The 17,006-nt window shown below is 42.7% G+C and overlaps 4 protein-coding genes across 4 annotated transcripts; 3 read left to right on the top strand and 1 right to left on the bottom strand.

Moving 5' to 3' along the window:
- The first annotated feature begins 4,829 nt into the window (after positions 1 to 4,829).
- Positions 4,830 to 5,776, top strand: LOC128711678 (NADH dehydrogenase [ubiquinone] iron-sulfur protein 3, mitochondrial). The gene is made up of 3 exons (XM_053806561.1): positions 4,830 to 4,893; positions 4,986 to 5,054; positions 5,121 to 5,776. Exons 1-3 carry the CDS (start codon positions 4,830 to 4,832, stop codon positions 5,774 to 5,776), a joined length of 789 nt encoding a protein of 262 aa, XP_053662536.1.
- Positions 5,777 to 6,006: 230 nt separating this feature from the next.
- On the bottom strand, positions 6,007 to 7,392 carry LOC128712806 (uncharacterized). The gene has a single exon (XM_053807679.1). It carries the CDS (start codon positions 7,390 to 7,392, stop codon positions 6,007 to 6,009), a length of 1,386 nt encoding a protein of 461 aa, XP_053663654.1.
- Positions 7,393 to 7,648: 256 nt separating this feature from the next.
- On the top strand, positions 7,649 to 12,875 carry LOC128712805 (uncharacterized). Its single transcript, XM_053807678.1, has 5 exons — positions 7,649 to 7,810; positions 8,075 to 8,500; positions 8,561 to 8,764; positions 11,408 to 11,418; positions 11,663 to 12,875. The coding sequence occupies exons 1-5, from the start codon at positions 7,649 to 7,651 to the stop codon at positions 12,873 to 12,875; spliced, it is 2,016 nt and encodes a 671-aa protein (XP_053663653.1).
- A 1,006-nt stretch (positions 12,876 to 13,881) lies between these two features.
- Positions 13,882 to 16,284, top strand: LOC128711162 (eukaryotic translation initiation factor eIF1). The gene is made up of 3 exons (XM_053806027.1): positions 13,882 to 14,015; positions 15,871 to 16,028; positions 16,138 to 16,284. Exons 1-3 carry the CDS (start codon positions 13,988 to 13,990, stop codon positions 16,282 to 16,284), a joined length of 333 nt encoding a protein of 110 aa, XP_053662002.1. The 5' UTR covers positions 13,882 to 13,987.
- Positions 16,285 to 17,006: the final 722 nt, after the last annotated feature.

Below are 17,006 nucleotides of genomic sequence, written 5' to 3'. Positions count from 1 at the left end.
GGTAATTAAACATAGCAAAACACTTCCTCCTGTTCAAGCTGCGGGATGTCAGTTGTAACGGTTTTCTTCATCCATCAAATTTTGTGCTTAATTTTAAACAAATGGTTTAACGTATTTGCTTATTAAACACTACAAGCGGCTTATTGTTTAAGTGAGTGACTGCCACACTCATGATTTGAAATGCGATAAAACGTAAATAAAACACATTTAATCTTAATTTTGTATTTGAGATCGTCAACTTCACCAGAACATTCTGTTAGACATGATCCATCATACCCATCCCGATGAAAGATTGACGAAGGTGGTGATTGCCAAGAAGCTCTTGACAACCACTCGCGATATAATTTTATAAGCATCTGCTACGCAGGAAAGGACTATATCAGCGTCCCAAATTGGTTGCCGATGTCAATAAAACACATTGCAGATGATACTCTCTAGAACCACCTTGCCGGGTAAAGTTCATATGCACATTCGTTCGTTTTGACTTATTTTGACAACAACAACTCAACCCACGGATGAGTGTAATACGTTGCACGATCGACGCAGAACTCCCAAAGGCTCGCGAATGCAACATCCTCTGTCCTCAGAGCATTTTAACATTGTTCAAGCGGCTTTTCAGAATAAAGGTACAGTAGAACGTTGATTATCGGGACAACTGCGAACTGGCCGCATACCGTTTATGCAGCTTTGTACGTATAAAAATTATAGATCAAGGTGACAAGCCAATGCTAAAAGCATGCATATGTTTGTAATATTAGAAGCTCTCGTTTATTAACTTCTTCTTTATCGGCACAACAACCTTAAGAGGGCTAAGCCTGCAATTTTTGGCTTTTTTTTACTTTATTTACCTGCAACAGGATATTCATAACTCATAACGTAACATCATAACTCTTCATAAAACACTCTCCAGTTCCTCTAGGGTCAACCGATTAAACGATTGAACATTCAAAACTATTCTACTAGTTGTAGACATACTCCCAGTGTAAATAATGTCCTCAGACTATTGAATGGTTGGTTGGCAGACACCCTAGCCAAATAGCGCGTAGTTCAACATTGAGATCTTTAATCCAGCATTGGTGATAGTTTCGCCAACTTCAAAAAATGTTTTCCCAGCCTTGGTTGGGATCTGTTAGGGTTTGTTCGTGTTTTTGTCTCGTTGATCCCCAAAACTAGCTTTTCCACTGTCCGCTGGCTACTCTGATGTACATCTGTCGATTTCATCAGCGTTAGCCAATATCTTCAGTGATGATCGCCGAAGTTTCCGCGTTTAAGGCTTCCCTAGTAAAGCTATAAACGTACAGTGAGCTGTATAATTAGTTTAATATTGTAAAATGAACAATACTCGCGGTGCTCTTGTCATTAGAATGACACCGTACGAACAATTATGTGCCTCTGCTTCACTTAAAATTGATGATGAAAACTAAGGTAGAGGAATGGCGTTTAAGGACGCATGCTACGGTCCCGAAGCCGCTTACGCTAATACTATCCGACCAAACATTTTGAATGAATGTGAATGACAATTAACTTTTGCGTTTATCTACAATAAATCCCAATTCAAATCAACACCAAAGTACGCCAAAAATGGTTTACTTTTGAGACCCTACAGAAGAAAGGAGATATTACTTACACCTGACCTACTGGCAGAATTGCGGTGCTTTAACGAAAGAAACCCCCCAAATCGTGTTTTATTTTTACCAAAAAATTAACTCCTCGCATATCAGTGACGGTTGTCACTTACTTCGATAGCTGCGTTATCTCTACACCCATATACTACTAATACTGCTGCACCCGTATCATCTCGCCACATCATTACCGGGTACCTGTGGTTCCGTATTACTGTCCACAAACCCTCAACTTGCCGAGGCCTAATCAAGACCATTATTCGCTATATTGCATATTCTCACCTTTTGTTATAGTTTTCCTTGAAAAAATTCCCGTGTAGAAGGATGGGAATACATGGATATTCAAGATTTCCCGAAGCTTGGGATGATTTTCTTCCATACGGCACGGATCCGCGCGGCTCCAATAACCTCCAATAACTTCGATTCCTTCACAAATCAAAAGGAAGGGGGCTTCCGCTGGTAAACACACCGTGTTTTTTTTTAGAGATGAATTTTCTTTCTTTTCACTTTTCCTTCAATGTACGGGGGAGGGCACACTTCCTTTTTTCCCCGGGCATAACAGCACGGAAAGGTGCATTCACGCACTATACCCCCTTTTAACGCACAGCACACGTGTGTGTGCTTGTGCACACACACATACACACAACCTCACCGCAAACACAATCAGCGGCTGCACGATAAAGTAACGCCAGCACTCACAAAGCACTACGGCATCATCAGCGGGAAAACGCGCGCGCATACACCTTTTTTCACTGCTTGCCTTTTGTGTGTTATCTTTCGTTTGTCTCCCCCAACAAACAAAGCAAAAAAACACAAACTGCAACTCCACACACCCACACACACATGCACACGCGCCCGCAATCACACGTCGGAATGGCGCCACACACGCGCGGCGCAGCAGCACCGAAAAACAACACACACTCGCGGAACGCGCGCGCGAGCACACGGTACGCACTCACGCACGCACGCGCACTAACACACGAATCGAGAAGGTAAGGGCTCACACTCGCTCGCGCGCTGTACCGCGTTTACACGGCCTTGCCGAAATATGAAACAAAAAAATTTAGAAGACGGCTACTATGTTGTTCTACTCTTCTCATCCGCACAATGGTTCGTTGCTATGCTAGGTGGTTGTTGTTTTTTTTTGTGTTGTTTCATCAAAACATCAAAACCAAACCACCGCTACACAGCTTCATTACGGTGTTTCATCACAACTGCATGGTGTGTTCCCGACAACTTATCGATTTTTTCCCCGGCTGTAGAAAGGATGTGTGTGGTTTTTTTATTCACGGCTCCCCTACAAGAGTAAAAATAATTAAAATTACAATTGTTTCCCCCAAAATCAATGCTTGGCGGTGTTGCTGCTTTTACAACACGGTTACAATACGGTTAGAAAGGGAATATTTTTGTTCTCTCTTTCTGTCAGTCGATCGCAAATATGAACCGGGCGAATGGAAAGGGTTTTGCCTCGCACACTAGCGCGCGCACACACACGCACACACAGAGAAACATGTACGGAAAAGGGTACACGCAACTAGATGCACACGCGCGTTCTTCAGGTGATACAGGCAGCTTTTCGTTATTTTTGCTTTTCTAACACATCTTATCCTTTGTGCTTTTTGCACAATACCCCAATTTAAAGTATTATCACATTCAACTTACAATCACTATGCAACTTTGATTTTAATCAGAAAGTAGAATTAATAATGCAAACGGTTACTTTCGGTTTGTCACTACTCCTTTTCACTCATAACCGTTCATACAACTGACAGAAAAAGGAAGCGACCTGACTGCCATTTATTTTTCTTGTTCACTTCCATCCAATAACCATAAAGTAAACACAACCGCGTCCTTTCCCACCGCATTATGGTCGTCATCATTGCGTTTCTTTCGCCACTGTACACACAACCGCACCAACGAGTCTAAATGCATCCAAGCAGTCATATACGAACTGGAAAATCAAGTGGAAAATGCACTCAACACTACGGACCAAACACCACCTCTCGCTGGCGGATGACAAAATTCACTACACCGAACAAACGACGGACGACCACGGCCACAAAACGGGCAGCCCCATGATGATGCAGCGAGGACTGTGCGTACATGGCACAAACCGCACACACACGCACACTACCAAACGAATGAATTTGTTGATCCTGCAGCGCGCGCCCGTGTTGACTTTTGGAAATGATCCTTGTAGACCATCGTTGGCAAACAGCACAGAATTCGTGGTTGCTGCATCCCGGGCTCCACTATTATGGCAGTGTAACAACCTTTTGTTGTAATCGCTTCTCGCTCTCACCACTATTCCATCGCCTCCCGCGCAGCATCACACACCCTCTCTGTCACGCACAATTTGCTCTCACTTCCTCCTGCGCTGCTGCCCTAGCTGGAACACATTTTCGTCCTGCTGGCAGTGTTGAACGCACGCAGATCTGCCACCGGATGAACGCTGCGGATGAATCTGCACACGCACGCACACTAGCGCGCGCACACTGTTGTACGCGCGTGTGAAAAAATGTTCTTTGCTTATTTTCACCACCTACCGATGGTACCAGTAGCGCAACCCGTCCGCACAGCCCACTGATACAGCATCGTTGCACTGAATGTTCGCTTCGAATGTGGATTGTTATGCGATCACTTTAACACCAAACGGCTACAGTACGTTCCTCGTACCGATTTTAGCTACGTGAACGCACACTGAAAACTTTTTTCCGCTGCAAAAACCATTTTTTCCAACCGAAAACCCACCGACAACGTCGTGCACAGTGAGCTCGCTCTGTTTCCGATAGTGGTGAACGAACGGGCGGATTCGTTGCACCTTGGCCGATCCGATCCGGAGCAGATTGAATCTAATCCGATTGTTTACCCGTGTTAAGATTTTTTTCCTGATTGAAATTGAAAGAAATTTAGCTTTTTTCATTTTCTTACTATTGCACGGAAATTAAAAAATCAAAATCAATAAATTTAAACGAATGCTAATCTCAACCACGGATTGAATAACATGCTTTTTAACCAAATTTGCTTTCAAAAGACCACAGTGCGCACGAGCTGTCAAAATCAACGCGGCAAACGTCAAACCGAAGTGGTGACAAAATCGAATTACATAAAACGGAACCAATCCGAAGAATAACTTTTCTCCGTGGAACGGGGCCAGAAAACGGATTGGACTGTTGAACGCTGCGTCCTGAAAAGTTCCCGTTAACGATGGCCTCCATCTTACGCTCTTTCGCCTCAACGTTCGCTAAAAGCGGCGTGTGTAGCCGAAGCGGTAAGGATGGTCATAAAACACATACATTCGCCTGCTATCCTCAGTGTTTGTTTTGATGGTGTTGCGAGTATTGAAACATATCTTTCTTGCAGGCATTTCCCGTGCTGCTCCGGGTATTATGCTGCGCTATAAATCTACTGAACCGGCAGCAGAATCAAGGCGTTAGTTGCCATCCTTCATGCTGGTGTTAAGGGCAATTTTTAACATCCTTCTGGTTTAACTTTTAGCAACGGTCCGCAAGCCGGATGCTGCCGCCCGGTCGGAGTTGTCGGAGTTCGGCAAGTACGTCGCAGAATGCATGCCGAAGTATGTCCAGAAGGTTCAGCTGACCTCGGGCGACGAGCTGGAAGTGCTGATTGCACCGGAAGGTGTTGTGCCAGTGCTGCAGTTTCTGAAAGATCATCACAATGCACAGTTTGCAAATCTGGTGGATATTGCCGGCATGGATGTACCCTCCCGTCAGTATCGCTTCGAGATTATCTACAACATTCTATCGCTACGTTACAACTCGCGCATCCGCGTGAAGACCTACACCGACGAGCTGACGCCGATCGACTCATGCAACGAAGTATTTAAGGCAGCCAACTGGTACGAGCGCGAGATTTGGGATATGTACGGGGTGTTCTTTGCTAATCATCCGGATCTGCGCCGTATTCTGACCGATTACGGATTCGAGGGTCATCCGCAACGTCGTGATTTTCCGCTGAGCGGTTACGTCGAGCTGCGGTACGACGATGAGAAGAAACGTGTCGTGTGCGAACCACTCGAGCTGGCGCAAGAGTTCCGCAAGTTTGATCTGTCCGCACCGTGGGAACAGTTCCCGAATTTCCGCCATGCTAATCCTGCCACGGAGGAGGTTGCAACGAAACCGACGGAAAAGTAGTAAATTTACAATTTGGGAGAAAAAAAACACACACGACACGACATTGGATATTGTCGAAATGTGAGAATGCATGTTTTCTTCGTTCTTAGGATGAAATATAACCGGACGCAGCTGTAAATGTCTGCGTAAGATTTTGATATCGTACAGGATGAGAAGAAAATTATAGTTGCCCTGTTGCAAAGTGTAACCGTTTATTGTGAAGAACCAGTCTTGCTACGACGATCGCGCAACTACAGGATGATTGCATCCTGCGTTAATTCGGACGCAGACACGTCCATACTTTGGTATGTAACGCTTAACAAATCTCCGACCGTGTGTTCAGCATCCGCTAGGACTGTGCCGACGCAACGGTCCAAACTCCGAACAGCGTGATCACATTTCGCTACGTTTTCTTCCATTTCTTTTCCACTTGTGCTATTACTCGGCTGTGACGATCGAACCTTTCGCCATATGGAAGTTTTCGGTAATTCGTATACCCGTGCCGCTTCCGAAAGTGACATGCGCCCTGCAATGCATTCGTTCACCGCCTCCGTCAGCCGTTGCCGAAAGGATTCGCCCTTATCGCGCTGTTTCAATGTTACTTTGCTCGGCAGTATGCCCTTCTTGTACAGCCGTATCTTATCCCGATGTAGCGTCGACAGTGGAATCTCAAAACGCTGGCTTACGTGTACTAATTTTTCACCGGATTTTAGCGCATCGATAGCCTCTCTTCGCTGGTTAGCTAGTTTCGGTGAAGTCGGTCGAACCAAACGGGGCATTTTCATCGTTCTTCGCCACAGCACGGTCTTAGCGATCTTGTACTGTTGAGATGCTACCCGATAGCTTATATTACGATTTAATATTGCATCGATGGCTGCATTAAGGCGAGTTTCATAGCTGGAGGGGTCTAAATGCTCGCTGGATTCCGATTTCGCACCCTCGTTCAAACGGTCTTCCAAACCTTCATGTAACAGATCCTGAATCGTTGCATTTCTATCCCCATTTTCCATCTCATAATCCGGCGAAAAGCTGCCATCGATCGATTTCTCGCCGAAGCTCACCTGCTGACAATCGAATTCGACGGATTCATTTTGTACTGTTAACGTATTGGATTGTTCGCTTTGCTCCGCTACGCTTAGTTCTGACACTACTTCTCGTTCGCAATCGTGTGAAAGGTACGTTGCTGTTTCATTACCGCCGCTGTCCGCAATCAACCCATCCTGCATCGAGTTGATGAATGTTCCGAAATTATTCTCTACAGACCGATCATCGCTATACGGAGCTCCTCGTATCTGTAGCAAACTACATGCTTCTACGAAGGGTGCTACGTCGTGCGGCCGTAAATAAACTTCCCCAGTGTAGATGAATTGTAAAACGCATCGTAAACAAGAAAGCTGCAGATCCGGAATAAGAATCGTCAGGTGATCCGTGGCAATAACAGATGAGGTCATGGTGCCTGCAAAGATTGCTTCGAAGAATTTGGACGCCATACAGAGTACTGCACGATTTGCACACAATTCTCCCTCGGGTACGACCAATCGGCAATCGGTGTACTGGTGCGATACAAAAATTTCATTTACTGCACGCACCAGATGCTCCTGAAAGTTGGTCCACTTTACGCACGATTCGTCCGCCATGATCGTGAGTAGCATGCACTTGCAGCTGGTTGTAGAACTTATTTTATGCTAAATTTCTTCCCCTAGCAAATGAACAGAATGGTTTGCTATCCATACAAAGTTACGGAAATTTGAAATGATCCGAATGTGTATTTGTAAACAAAACACTTTTGCGCTTGGCATGAAGAAAGCGAGAGGGAATGATATATGAGCTGTCATTCTGTCAAGGAGGTTGACACATACCCGAAATCTCTCAAAAGCAAGACAGCAACATGTGATGAAGCGCAATGGCATGTTAAATACTACCATTCCCGCTAACATTCTATCGCGTTCCAAACCATTAAACGAGCCGGCTTCCTTGCTGAAGTGTTTGGAACCAGTGAACAAATTGCACCATCCCAACTGTATAAAAGCATCGCTGAAGAGCAGTTTCTTTATGGTAAGTTGTTCCACTACCACGGATAAGAACTTATAAATAAGCGGATCCTAGAAGGTTTTGTTAATAGAAAACATACTTAACTATTCTCTCTACATAACGATTGATCAGAGCATACCTCTGAAACATGCGATGCACGAAGCAAAGTGTCGTACACCAGCGACAGAACGAGCAAGCCACAGAAAATTCCAATTCGAATGATCGTAGTTCAATAACTACATTTGTATAGCTAACCTTTATTTTACACCTTTTTCTTTCCGATTCTAGCGAACAGCCATGGCAAAACAAGGTCAACATATCAAAAGTGAAGAAGAAGCGAGGTGCAGTTTGAAATATCACAACGACGATTCTTTAAGCTCGCGCAATGGCAGTATGGTAAACAACAGGTTGTTGTCGGACATAACGTTTATTGTAGGGCCCGAAAAGCAACGAATCTACGCGCACAAGCTGCCGTTGGTGGCGGCGTCGGAGTATTTCAATGCCTTGTTCTGCGGAAGCTTTGCAGAAGCGGAACTGGCGGAGATCGAACTGAAGGATGAAGAACCAGAAATATTTCTTGCGATTCTGCGTCTAAGCTACGGTGCTGAGTTGGAAATCAATGATGAAAATATTCAAGATATTTACGATCATGCGCAAATGTACTTGTTGCCAACAGCGTACTACCAACCGCTGATTAACTTTCTGAAGAAACAGGTAGTCGATAGAGATTCAGCAATGAGGATCTTTCGCCAAAACCATCACTACCAATTTCAGGCCGTGGACGAAGAATGCTTGCCATACATTAAAAACAATCCGCTTTATTTCTTTGGGATGGATTTTACCGAGATTGAGGAGGAACGAATGCGTAAGATTGTTGGCTTACAACAAATCAATTGCACTGATGAACAGTTGCTTTGTGCGCTCGAAATGTGTGAGTTTGCAAATGCCAAGTATGACACGAAGGAATTGAAGAAGCTTGTAAGTGGAACAACGCGTAAATACTTTTCTCATAAATTACCTCTTCTTTATTCTTCGTGTCTAACTTCTGAAGACCCCGGTAATAATGGATTTAGACTGACGGTTACATCACGTGAATCGGTATCATTGTATGGAATGGGCGTATACATAAAGCCTACCAAAGGTAATGCTTCCGTTGCACTCTTTCGTAAAGGTAATGATGAAGCTTATCATAGAATATCGAATTTAAACTTCGCGAAAAGATGCAATCCACGTTTGGAGATAGTGGATTTGATGTTCGAAGAGATGGAAATGTTAAAAGACCAGACATATGCCTTTTTTATATCAATGAAAAATAGTAGTGGTTATGTTATCTACCGGGATAATCCGTCAGTAGTACATGACAATATTAAAATATCTTTCAGCTTCGATTGTAGTTCATCTCACGCTATTGCCCATTTGTGGGTCAAGAGTTCTGAATGCGGCGTCAGATCAAGACAAGGTTCGCAATTGTGTTGCCAATATTGAAACAAAAATTAATAATAAGTTGAAATATGAGTGCTCTTTTATGATCGTGTAATAATATGAATTGATTGCGAAATTATGCATACTTTATTGATTGAACTGTGCTAATTTTAGTTGGCAAGTAACTCATCATAACTGTCCGAAACACTAGACATCTTCCCATACAAACAACTTTTCGTATGCCTCATTCAATTCACAAGCTGCTTATATAACCCACATGGTTAATTACTTGAAGATGAACAAAGTAACTGTTAGTTTAATAGATTTTTTTTTTACTTGCATATAGTTCTGTACAAAGACATATATGAGGTAGTTCCGATTGAAATTTAGAATTGATGGAGAGGGTTCATTTGCGCACCAATTTAATTTCAACGTGATATAGAAACTATGCTTTCTTCGGTTAAGCTCTTCCGATGCTGAAGTTGTACGGGCAATCTGCTGGCGGATATTTGTATATAAATCATGCCAAAGCTGCAATGCATTATTCCACATCACACTCATTCGGTATCGCATGGATGCTTCATTCGCAGGATTATTCCCTTCGCAGATCATTTGCCCCGGATGATTCTAAGCATTTGTATTCTTACCCTTCAGAACTGTTAACAGCCCTATATCCTTGCCCGTAATTCGGTGGCAGTAGCTTTTCCTTCTCTTTCTCGCGCAACTTTTTGCGTGCATTGCTTAAGATTGCACTTGGGTATATTATGCTGAAAAGCAGCCTGCGCATATTCAACACCTTCGCTGATGATTTATTCGATTGCCTGCACCATTCAGGCGGACACCGTATGGATTGGGCACCTCATCCAAAATTGAACGGATCATCGAAAGCTTCAAGATGTTCTGCGGATATTAGTTCCTTCCTGTTCCTTCATCAACTATTGTCTGCACGATTTTATCACACGTATCTGATTCAGCGACTGTTCAGATATTTTGTGTTAATGGGCATGAGAGAATCTCTTCTTTGGTCGAACTTATCGATGTACGCACTCTAATATTATTCTGTATCATATACCGGTGCCCCGTGGAATATGGCCATCCACGGTATGATTCGGTTACGATGAGATACTGGAATGTGCTCCTTATAGTCAAGATTGAACTGCAATTCGATTGTCTGCATGACTTCGGGCATTTGGTGTAAATCTAATCTACAATCATAGCTATACGATTACCTACATCCTACGAAAAGAATAGTTTGCAATTGTTCGGATTGTAGGATTTCGGCAGATTGCTCTTGGCAGGAGCATCAGTTGTTCAGTATCAGAACAGTAGCCATTTTCAACATGACTTGGGAAGAAAAAAAAGTGTTACCTGCAAAGCCCGCAAAAAAGCCCGACAGCCAGCCCCACCAAAAGGACGATGAGAATTATCCAAAACTATTGCGTAGTTACGATTTCATAGTAAAAATCTGTTTAAATACTAAAGAAAAGTTATCGATAATAAATTGAGCATTGCACGATCGGCGAATTGTGTGTGTCACTTTGAATTTACAACAGCGACCATGAACTTATTTTGCTGCGCATTGAATCGATCCTCGAAATAGCTTCCGTAATAGAAATAGTGAAATAGCTGCATGCGTCTCTCGAATTAGCACGAGTTCTGATGATTGTGCATCAACAATTGATGGCTTTCTTCGAGAATATTCTTTCGTTTCAGGACCACCAACACACCGCAAGAATTGCGCTAAAAAGTTGTTCCCGCCAAAATTCGATTTCAACAAACCGTCCGCGGCAATACAATAGCCACTCTTTGTTGGCCGTCATTTAAAATTACTGGAAACGATCGTCTAGCAATCACTATTCCACATTGGAACAAAAGATCCACAAAAATGGCGACCATCCAACTGGCTCAATAAACATGCTTTCTCGTTTTGACACGTTCAAACTTGAGTCAGGCAGAGCGAGAAAGCTAGTTGGCTACTTTGACAATCGTCACAGCAGAAACATGCAGAAGCTGGTGTTGAGCGCAAGAAGCCGAAATCATTTCTCGCTTGACTATCGGACGATTCGAAGCTTAGCTGACCTAAGAAGTGGCCGTAGTAGTTTTCATCTGTGCAGTGTGAGAGTAATTCGGAGAAGTGTGTTGTGAGGTGGTACAAATTCGTCCATTTCCGCTGAAACATCGAATTCACTGTTATTGCAGATTGTAGAAAGGTAAATTGTTAACAACGTAAACAAATGAATGTAGCACAGTGTTCGGTAGTGTGTCTCCTTATTCCAATTTCAGTTTCGTACTGCTTCAGCATTGAATTTTTATGTAAAAAAAAAGTTTTTAGTGAAAGCGCTGCACTCTATTCTGTACAATCCGATTGCTTGAGCAAATATTCTTGCAATAATATTAGTGAAATTATAACGTTCGTAGTGCTGATGCAAGAATATGTTATCTGTTCCATTCTAGTGAAATCATCATGACACATCAAGAAAACCCGATTCTTAGCCAAGCAGATGCAAAGTGCGGTCTTAAATATGATGGTTCTTTAAGCTCACGTATTGAGGCCATGATAAACAACGAGTTGTTGTCGGACATAACGTTCATCGTAGGACCGGAAAAGCAACGAATCTACGCGCACAAGCTGCCGTTGGTGGTGGCGTCAGAGTACTTCTACGTGTTGTTTTATGGGAGCTTTGCTGAAGCGCCACTGGACGAGATAGAGCTGAAGGATGAAGATCCGGACATCTTTCTTGAGATTTTACGACTTATTTACGGTGTAAAGGTTCGAATCGGCCATGAAAACATACGTGATATTTATGAGCATATGCGAATGTACTTGCTGCCAACGGAGTGCTACAAGCCTTTGATGAATTTCCTGAAGGAGCAGATCGTCGACAAGGATTCAGCAATGAAGATCTTTCGCGAAAACCATTACTACAAATTTGAGCCCGTCGATGAAGTATGTTTGCCATACATTCAAAACTACCCTCTGTACTATTTTAAAATGGAAGATTTTACCAAGATTGAGGAGGATCGAATGCGTAAGATTGTTGGCTTACAACAAATCAATTGCACTGATGAACAGTTGCTTTGTGCGCTCGAAATGTGTGAGTTTGCAAATGCCAAGTATGACACGACGGAATTGAAGAAGCTTGTAAGTGGAACAACGCGTAAATACTTTTCTCATAAAATGCCTTTCGTTGGTACTACAGTTCAAATTTTGAACAAACCTATCTGTGGAAACATTTCATTGACCCTCATGTCACAGGCCTCGGTATCCTTGTATGGAATGGGTGTTTACATTTTGCCTACTGACAGTGATGTTTCTGTTAAACTGTTTTTGCAAAGCGCCGATCAATCTTATAATGAAATATGCATTTTAAATGTGAAAGGGTGCAATCCACATTTGGAGATAGTAGATTTGATGTTCGATGAAATTGTATTGGTGGGAAACAAAAGGTATGAGTTTAATTTAAGCATAGAGAACGTCTATGGTTTTATATGTTTCAATGATAACATATATCCTACTTTGATTCATGACAATATTAAAATCAAATACTCATCCCAGGCAAACCGTTATGGTCATGCTTGTGCTCATTTGTGGGTCAAGAACCCTGAGTGCAACGTTCGAGCGAACCAAGCGCCGCAATCGTGCTGCCATCAAATGAAGAAATTTTAAGTTAGCAAAGGTGAAATAAAATATGTTCGAAATGTTTGGTAAACTCATGCTTGGTACTTCTTTTTATTCGTATGGCGTTGTACATATGTTGCAGTAAAACGTGTAGTTATCTTTAATAGTAATACGTAGGACGTATACGTTAGCTGTGTGGTCAGAAATGAAGCCCCGCTATTCTCACTCATTACAGAATTCATCCATATTTATATAGCAGCTTCAAAAAGAATGACTGGCGCTGAAACATCACAGTGTTGAGCAAACATTAATCTGAGCTGTTGTCGAATATCACTACTTTTAGAGTCAATTGATTGTTGGTAGTATAACTAAATGTTCTCTGCTTGATGCGAGTTCATCGAATCATTTCCTGATGAGAGACGGTCCACGATATGCTACACCGTAGGCCAAGGCACGAAATAACCTTAGCATATCATTTCGGTAAAAATTAGATACGATGCTTGTGAATATTTTACCAAAACGCAACAATCGACGATCCACGCTTGTTGCTGAGAGATGGGTTTCGATGATCTAATATATTATATATCATCCATGACGATGCATTTTTCAACTTGTAGTTTTTATACTTTATTTTGCAATATTATTACGGTTAAATTTTATTCGATATTTTCGTTTGCTACAAAATAATTCAAATAAAAAATATCGAACTTTACGAATCTTCGATCATTAATGTCAAAATGGGAATTCAACATGGTGGCAATTTGTCAAACTATGAGCTGTTGTGCGTACCTGGCGTATACTTGGAGAACGAAACGGCAAAGATTTTGTTTCGTCACTCACTTCGTTCCATTGTTAAAATAGCACTCGCTCGGAGCGGTCTATTCAAGTTGTTCAGTGATTGCCTTATAGTAGCACATTCGCCTCTCTCTCTCTCTCTGCGCCTGCCATCGCTCGTTCGCTCTAACCAACGAAACTTCCAGACCGAGCAGCACAACCCAGCTCCACGAGGAAGGAACGCGTGAATAAAACCAGCAAAAACTCCTCCACCCCGAGGCACAGTTCGTCCGTGTGCTAATCCAAACGCACTCAACAAAGACACTCGGCGATAATCGCTAAGCGAAGCGTTACTTTTCTTCACTTGTGTCTATTTTGTTTATCGTATGTCCATCCAGAATCTTAATACATTTGGTGAGTAACATAACCGCACTTTTCCTGTTGGTCGTAGGATTTTCTTTTTTAGGTTGAGTTTCACTGCGAAACGGGCACTTCCGCGTTCCCCGTGTGTGGGCTATTCTTTTGTTTCAACACCCCACCTATACATGGGGAACCTCACGACGGAATCGGTACACTTTCTCGTGCTTTATGATTTATTCAAGAGTTATGAGGGCGAGTTTGGGTGGTAAGGGTTCATATTTTTCTACTGAGATGCATTCCAAAGTGCGTATATTCGTAGTAATTTCATACAACACACATTCGCAGTTCGCGTGATCCGCGCGCCATTAAAGTATCATGAAGCCTGTGTGTGCATACGTGTTGATGAGTGTGGATTTGTGTGTGTGCGTTATACGAGAAAAGCACTCTAGTTTGGCGTTGGTAGTTGTGTGGTGTTAACCAATGCCAATTCGTATAAAAAATGCCTGAAACAATCACGTGAAGGAAGGAAAGAGACGTTGGTGAGTTTTCAAAATGGCGGATGGCATTATTCATTCACACTGGTGTGTTGGATACGTGTACGGAATGAATTAGTATGATGGTGTGCGTGTGTTCGTGTATCGAATGACAGCAACGTGCTTCGTGGGACACACTTTGGATGTTGGAATATAATGAAAGTGTCATTTTATGAGCATTTTATACATTTTTATCGAAAAAGAAGCAATAATTTCACATAGTATAAGCGTTCGATAGGCAGTTTCATACTTGGCGATTTCTTTTTGCTATGTTTGCAACTGGTATCAAGGCTAATTGGGTAAATATTTCGCATGGTCATTGTTGTCATCATTGACGTTGCAATCGCCCCTGCTAGAGTTTTTTTTCCCTATCATACACGTTCTCCTTGTACCTGTGCAGTTGCCCTTACGGTGAGCACAACTGCCTGATCTTGTCTTTGGCTGGTCATTTTGTCCTCGATTGTAGGTGAATTGACCGCGTTCGAGGCAAATGAAAGGTTTAGTCACTGCTTTAAACTTCGTTTTTTTTGCAGTTTCAAGGACTTGAATCCATGACCCATGAATGTAGAAAAGCTTCCTCTGATTATTTCTTGGTATATGGTGTACGTTAAGGTAGTTTTCGTCTTATTTGCCTTAACATACGCACTCTTAAAGAGGAATTAGCTACTCGTAAATGTAATATTTCTCAGAGAGGCTGCTAAACACGAGTTATTTTATGGTACTTGAATTTTGTATCGAAATTTCTGATTGTTTTGAGATGGTTATCTTGACAAGGGGCAAATTTTTACAGCGAGCAGGTAAAAATAACCTGTTATTATAAAATGGTTTAATTAATAATTAATAAAGAAAATGGTTTAGCTGCTTCCATATGCTTCTTTGTTGGTTGTGGGAGGGTGGATAAAAATATGGCAATTTATAGATTATGATAAAATATCATCCGTAATTATGGTTCCCTTCGTTCGTACGCTAACTTTAGTGCAACATTTGTTAGGAGAAACATAAAGCTTTAGTGGTGTAATTGTTAAATCGAAGCAAACGATGTTTGAAGCGTTGGATTGGTTTCTCTTTGTTCGGGAACCATAGATTACTTGGATGCCCAAGCGATGATTCGCACCCAAACGACTTCGAGCTACAGCGAAACAAATTCCCATGACTCACCATCACATATCACATGAATGACCTAATAACGGTGAAGCGCAGTCGGGAACAGCTAAAAAAATGTTTACCACCACTACATCAGCTGTCGCTGGCTATGATGTAGCAGCTATTTCGTTTTGTTAATTTGTTTTACTGCGATGGTGCCTTTAACTAAATATTGCTCTTTTTTGGATTTATTGTGCTAACGTACTTGAATTTGTTCCTTTCTTCTTTCGCAGACCCATTTGCTGATGCAATAAAGGGTGCAGACTACGATGTGCAGGACGGTCTCGTGCACATAAGAATTCAGCAGAGAAATGGTCGCAAAACGCTAACCACTGTCCAGGGATTGTCGGCCGAGTACGACCTGAAGAAGATCGTGCGAGCATGTAAGAAGGTAAGATTTGATACCAAAATGAGGAATGTGTTTTTGCTGTAAAGCCAGAACCTAGCGTCCCTAACCGTTTCTGTTTCTTTCTGCGGTTTTGTCATTTTTGTTGTTGTAGGAATTCGCATGCAATGGCACTGTAATTGAGCATCCTGAGTACGGCGAGGTACTACAGCTGCAGGGTGACCAGCGGGAGAACATTTGCCAGTGGCTAACGAAGTCCGGTCTCGCGAAACCGGACCAGCTGAAAGTGCACGGTTTTTAAGTTCACAAATCCCCGGTTGCCGTCATTCACGCTCCGTTCTTGTGCGCGTGTGGCCGTGTGAAGAGCGTGAAACAATACAGTAGGAGTAAAAGAGGAATAGGGCATAACAGTAAGAGGAACAGTAGGGAACACAGAAAGAATAGGTACTGAACGTCATCCAAACACCCAGCTAACTTTTCTTTTCTGCAAAGCATAACCACACTCCGGTACTGCGCTCTAACGACGCTACATGCTTATTGCTTCACATCGACATCCGTGGCACACCGCGTACCGCTGAATGAATGTAAATTCTCTCGCACCAGATTCTCATCACCTTTCCCTTCCCACACATGTCTATTTATCGGTTCTAAATTACAATTTGTATTGTCCGTGATTCATCGATCTTTAGCCCACACCTTCAAAGCACCAAGCTCTGTCTTTAATCGTCGCGGTCCAATTTGGTGATTACGGTAGCCGCGTAAAGACAACTCCTTATCGCTCGTCTGGAGTGTTTTCTTCTTCCAATGAGAGCTTCTATTGGAAGAGTAGAGTGTTCCCAGGCGCAACAATACAATCAGCGGCGAAGTGGACAAGCAGCGGTAGTTAGTAGCATCGCAGTCCCTTCGTTCAGCAGTAGACGGTTGTGGACCGTGTCGGTGTGTGCCGCGTAGCGGCTTGCATCGATGGGCATTGAATCACTGTCTCTGCTGTAAATCCTGGTACCATGGGAACTTAGTCCAGGA

Source organism: Anopheles marshallii, chromosome 3 (assembly GCF_943734725.1).
Source record: "Anopheles marshallii chromosome 3, idAnoMarsDA_429_01, whole genome shotgun sequence".
Taxonomy (NCBI): domain Eukaryota; kingdom Metazoa; phylum Arthropoda; class Insecta; order Diptera; family Culicidae; genus Anopheles; species Anopheles marshallii.
Note: the sequence above shows the minus strand (reverse complement) of the source record. Positions and strands in the feature narration are given on the sequence as shown.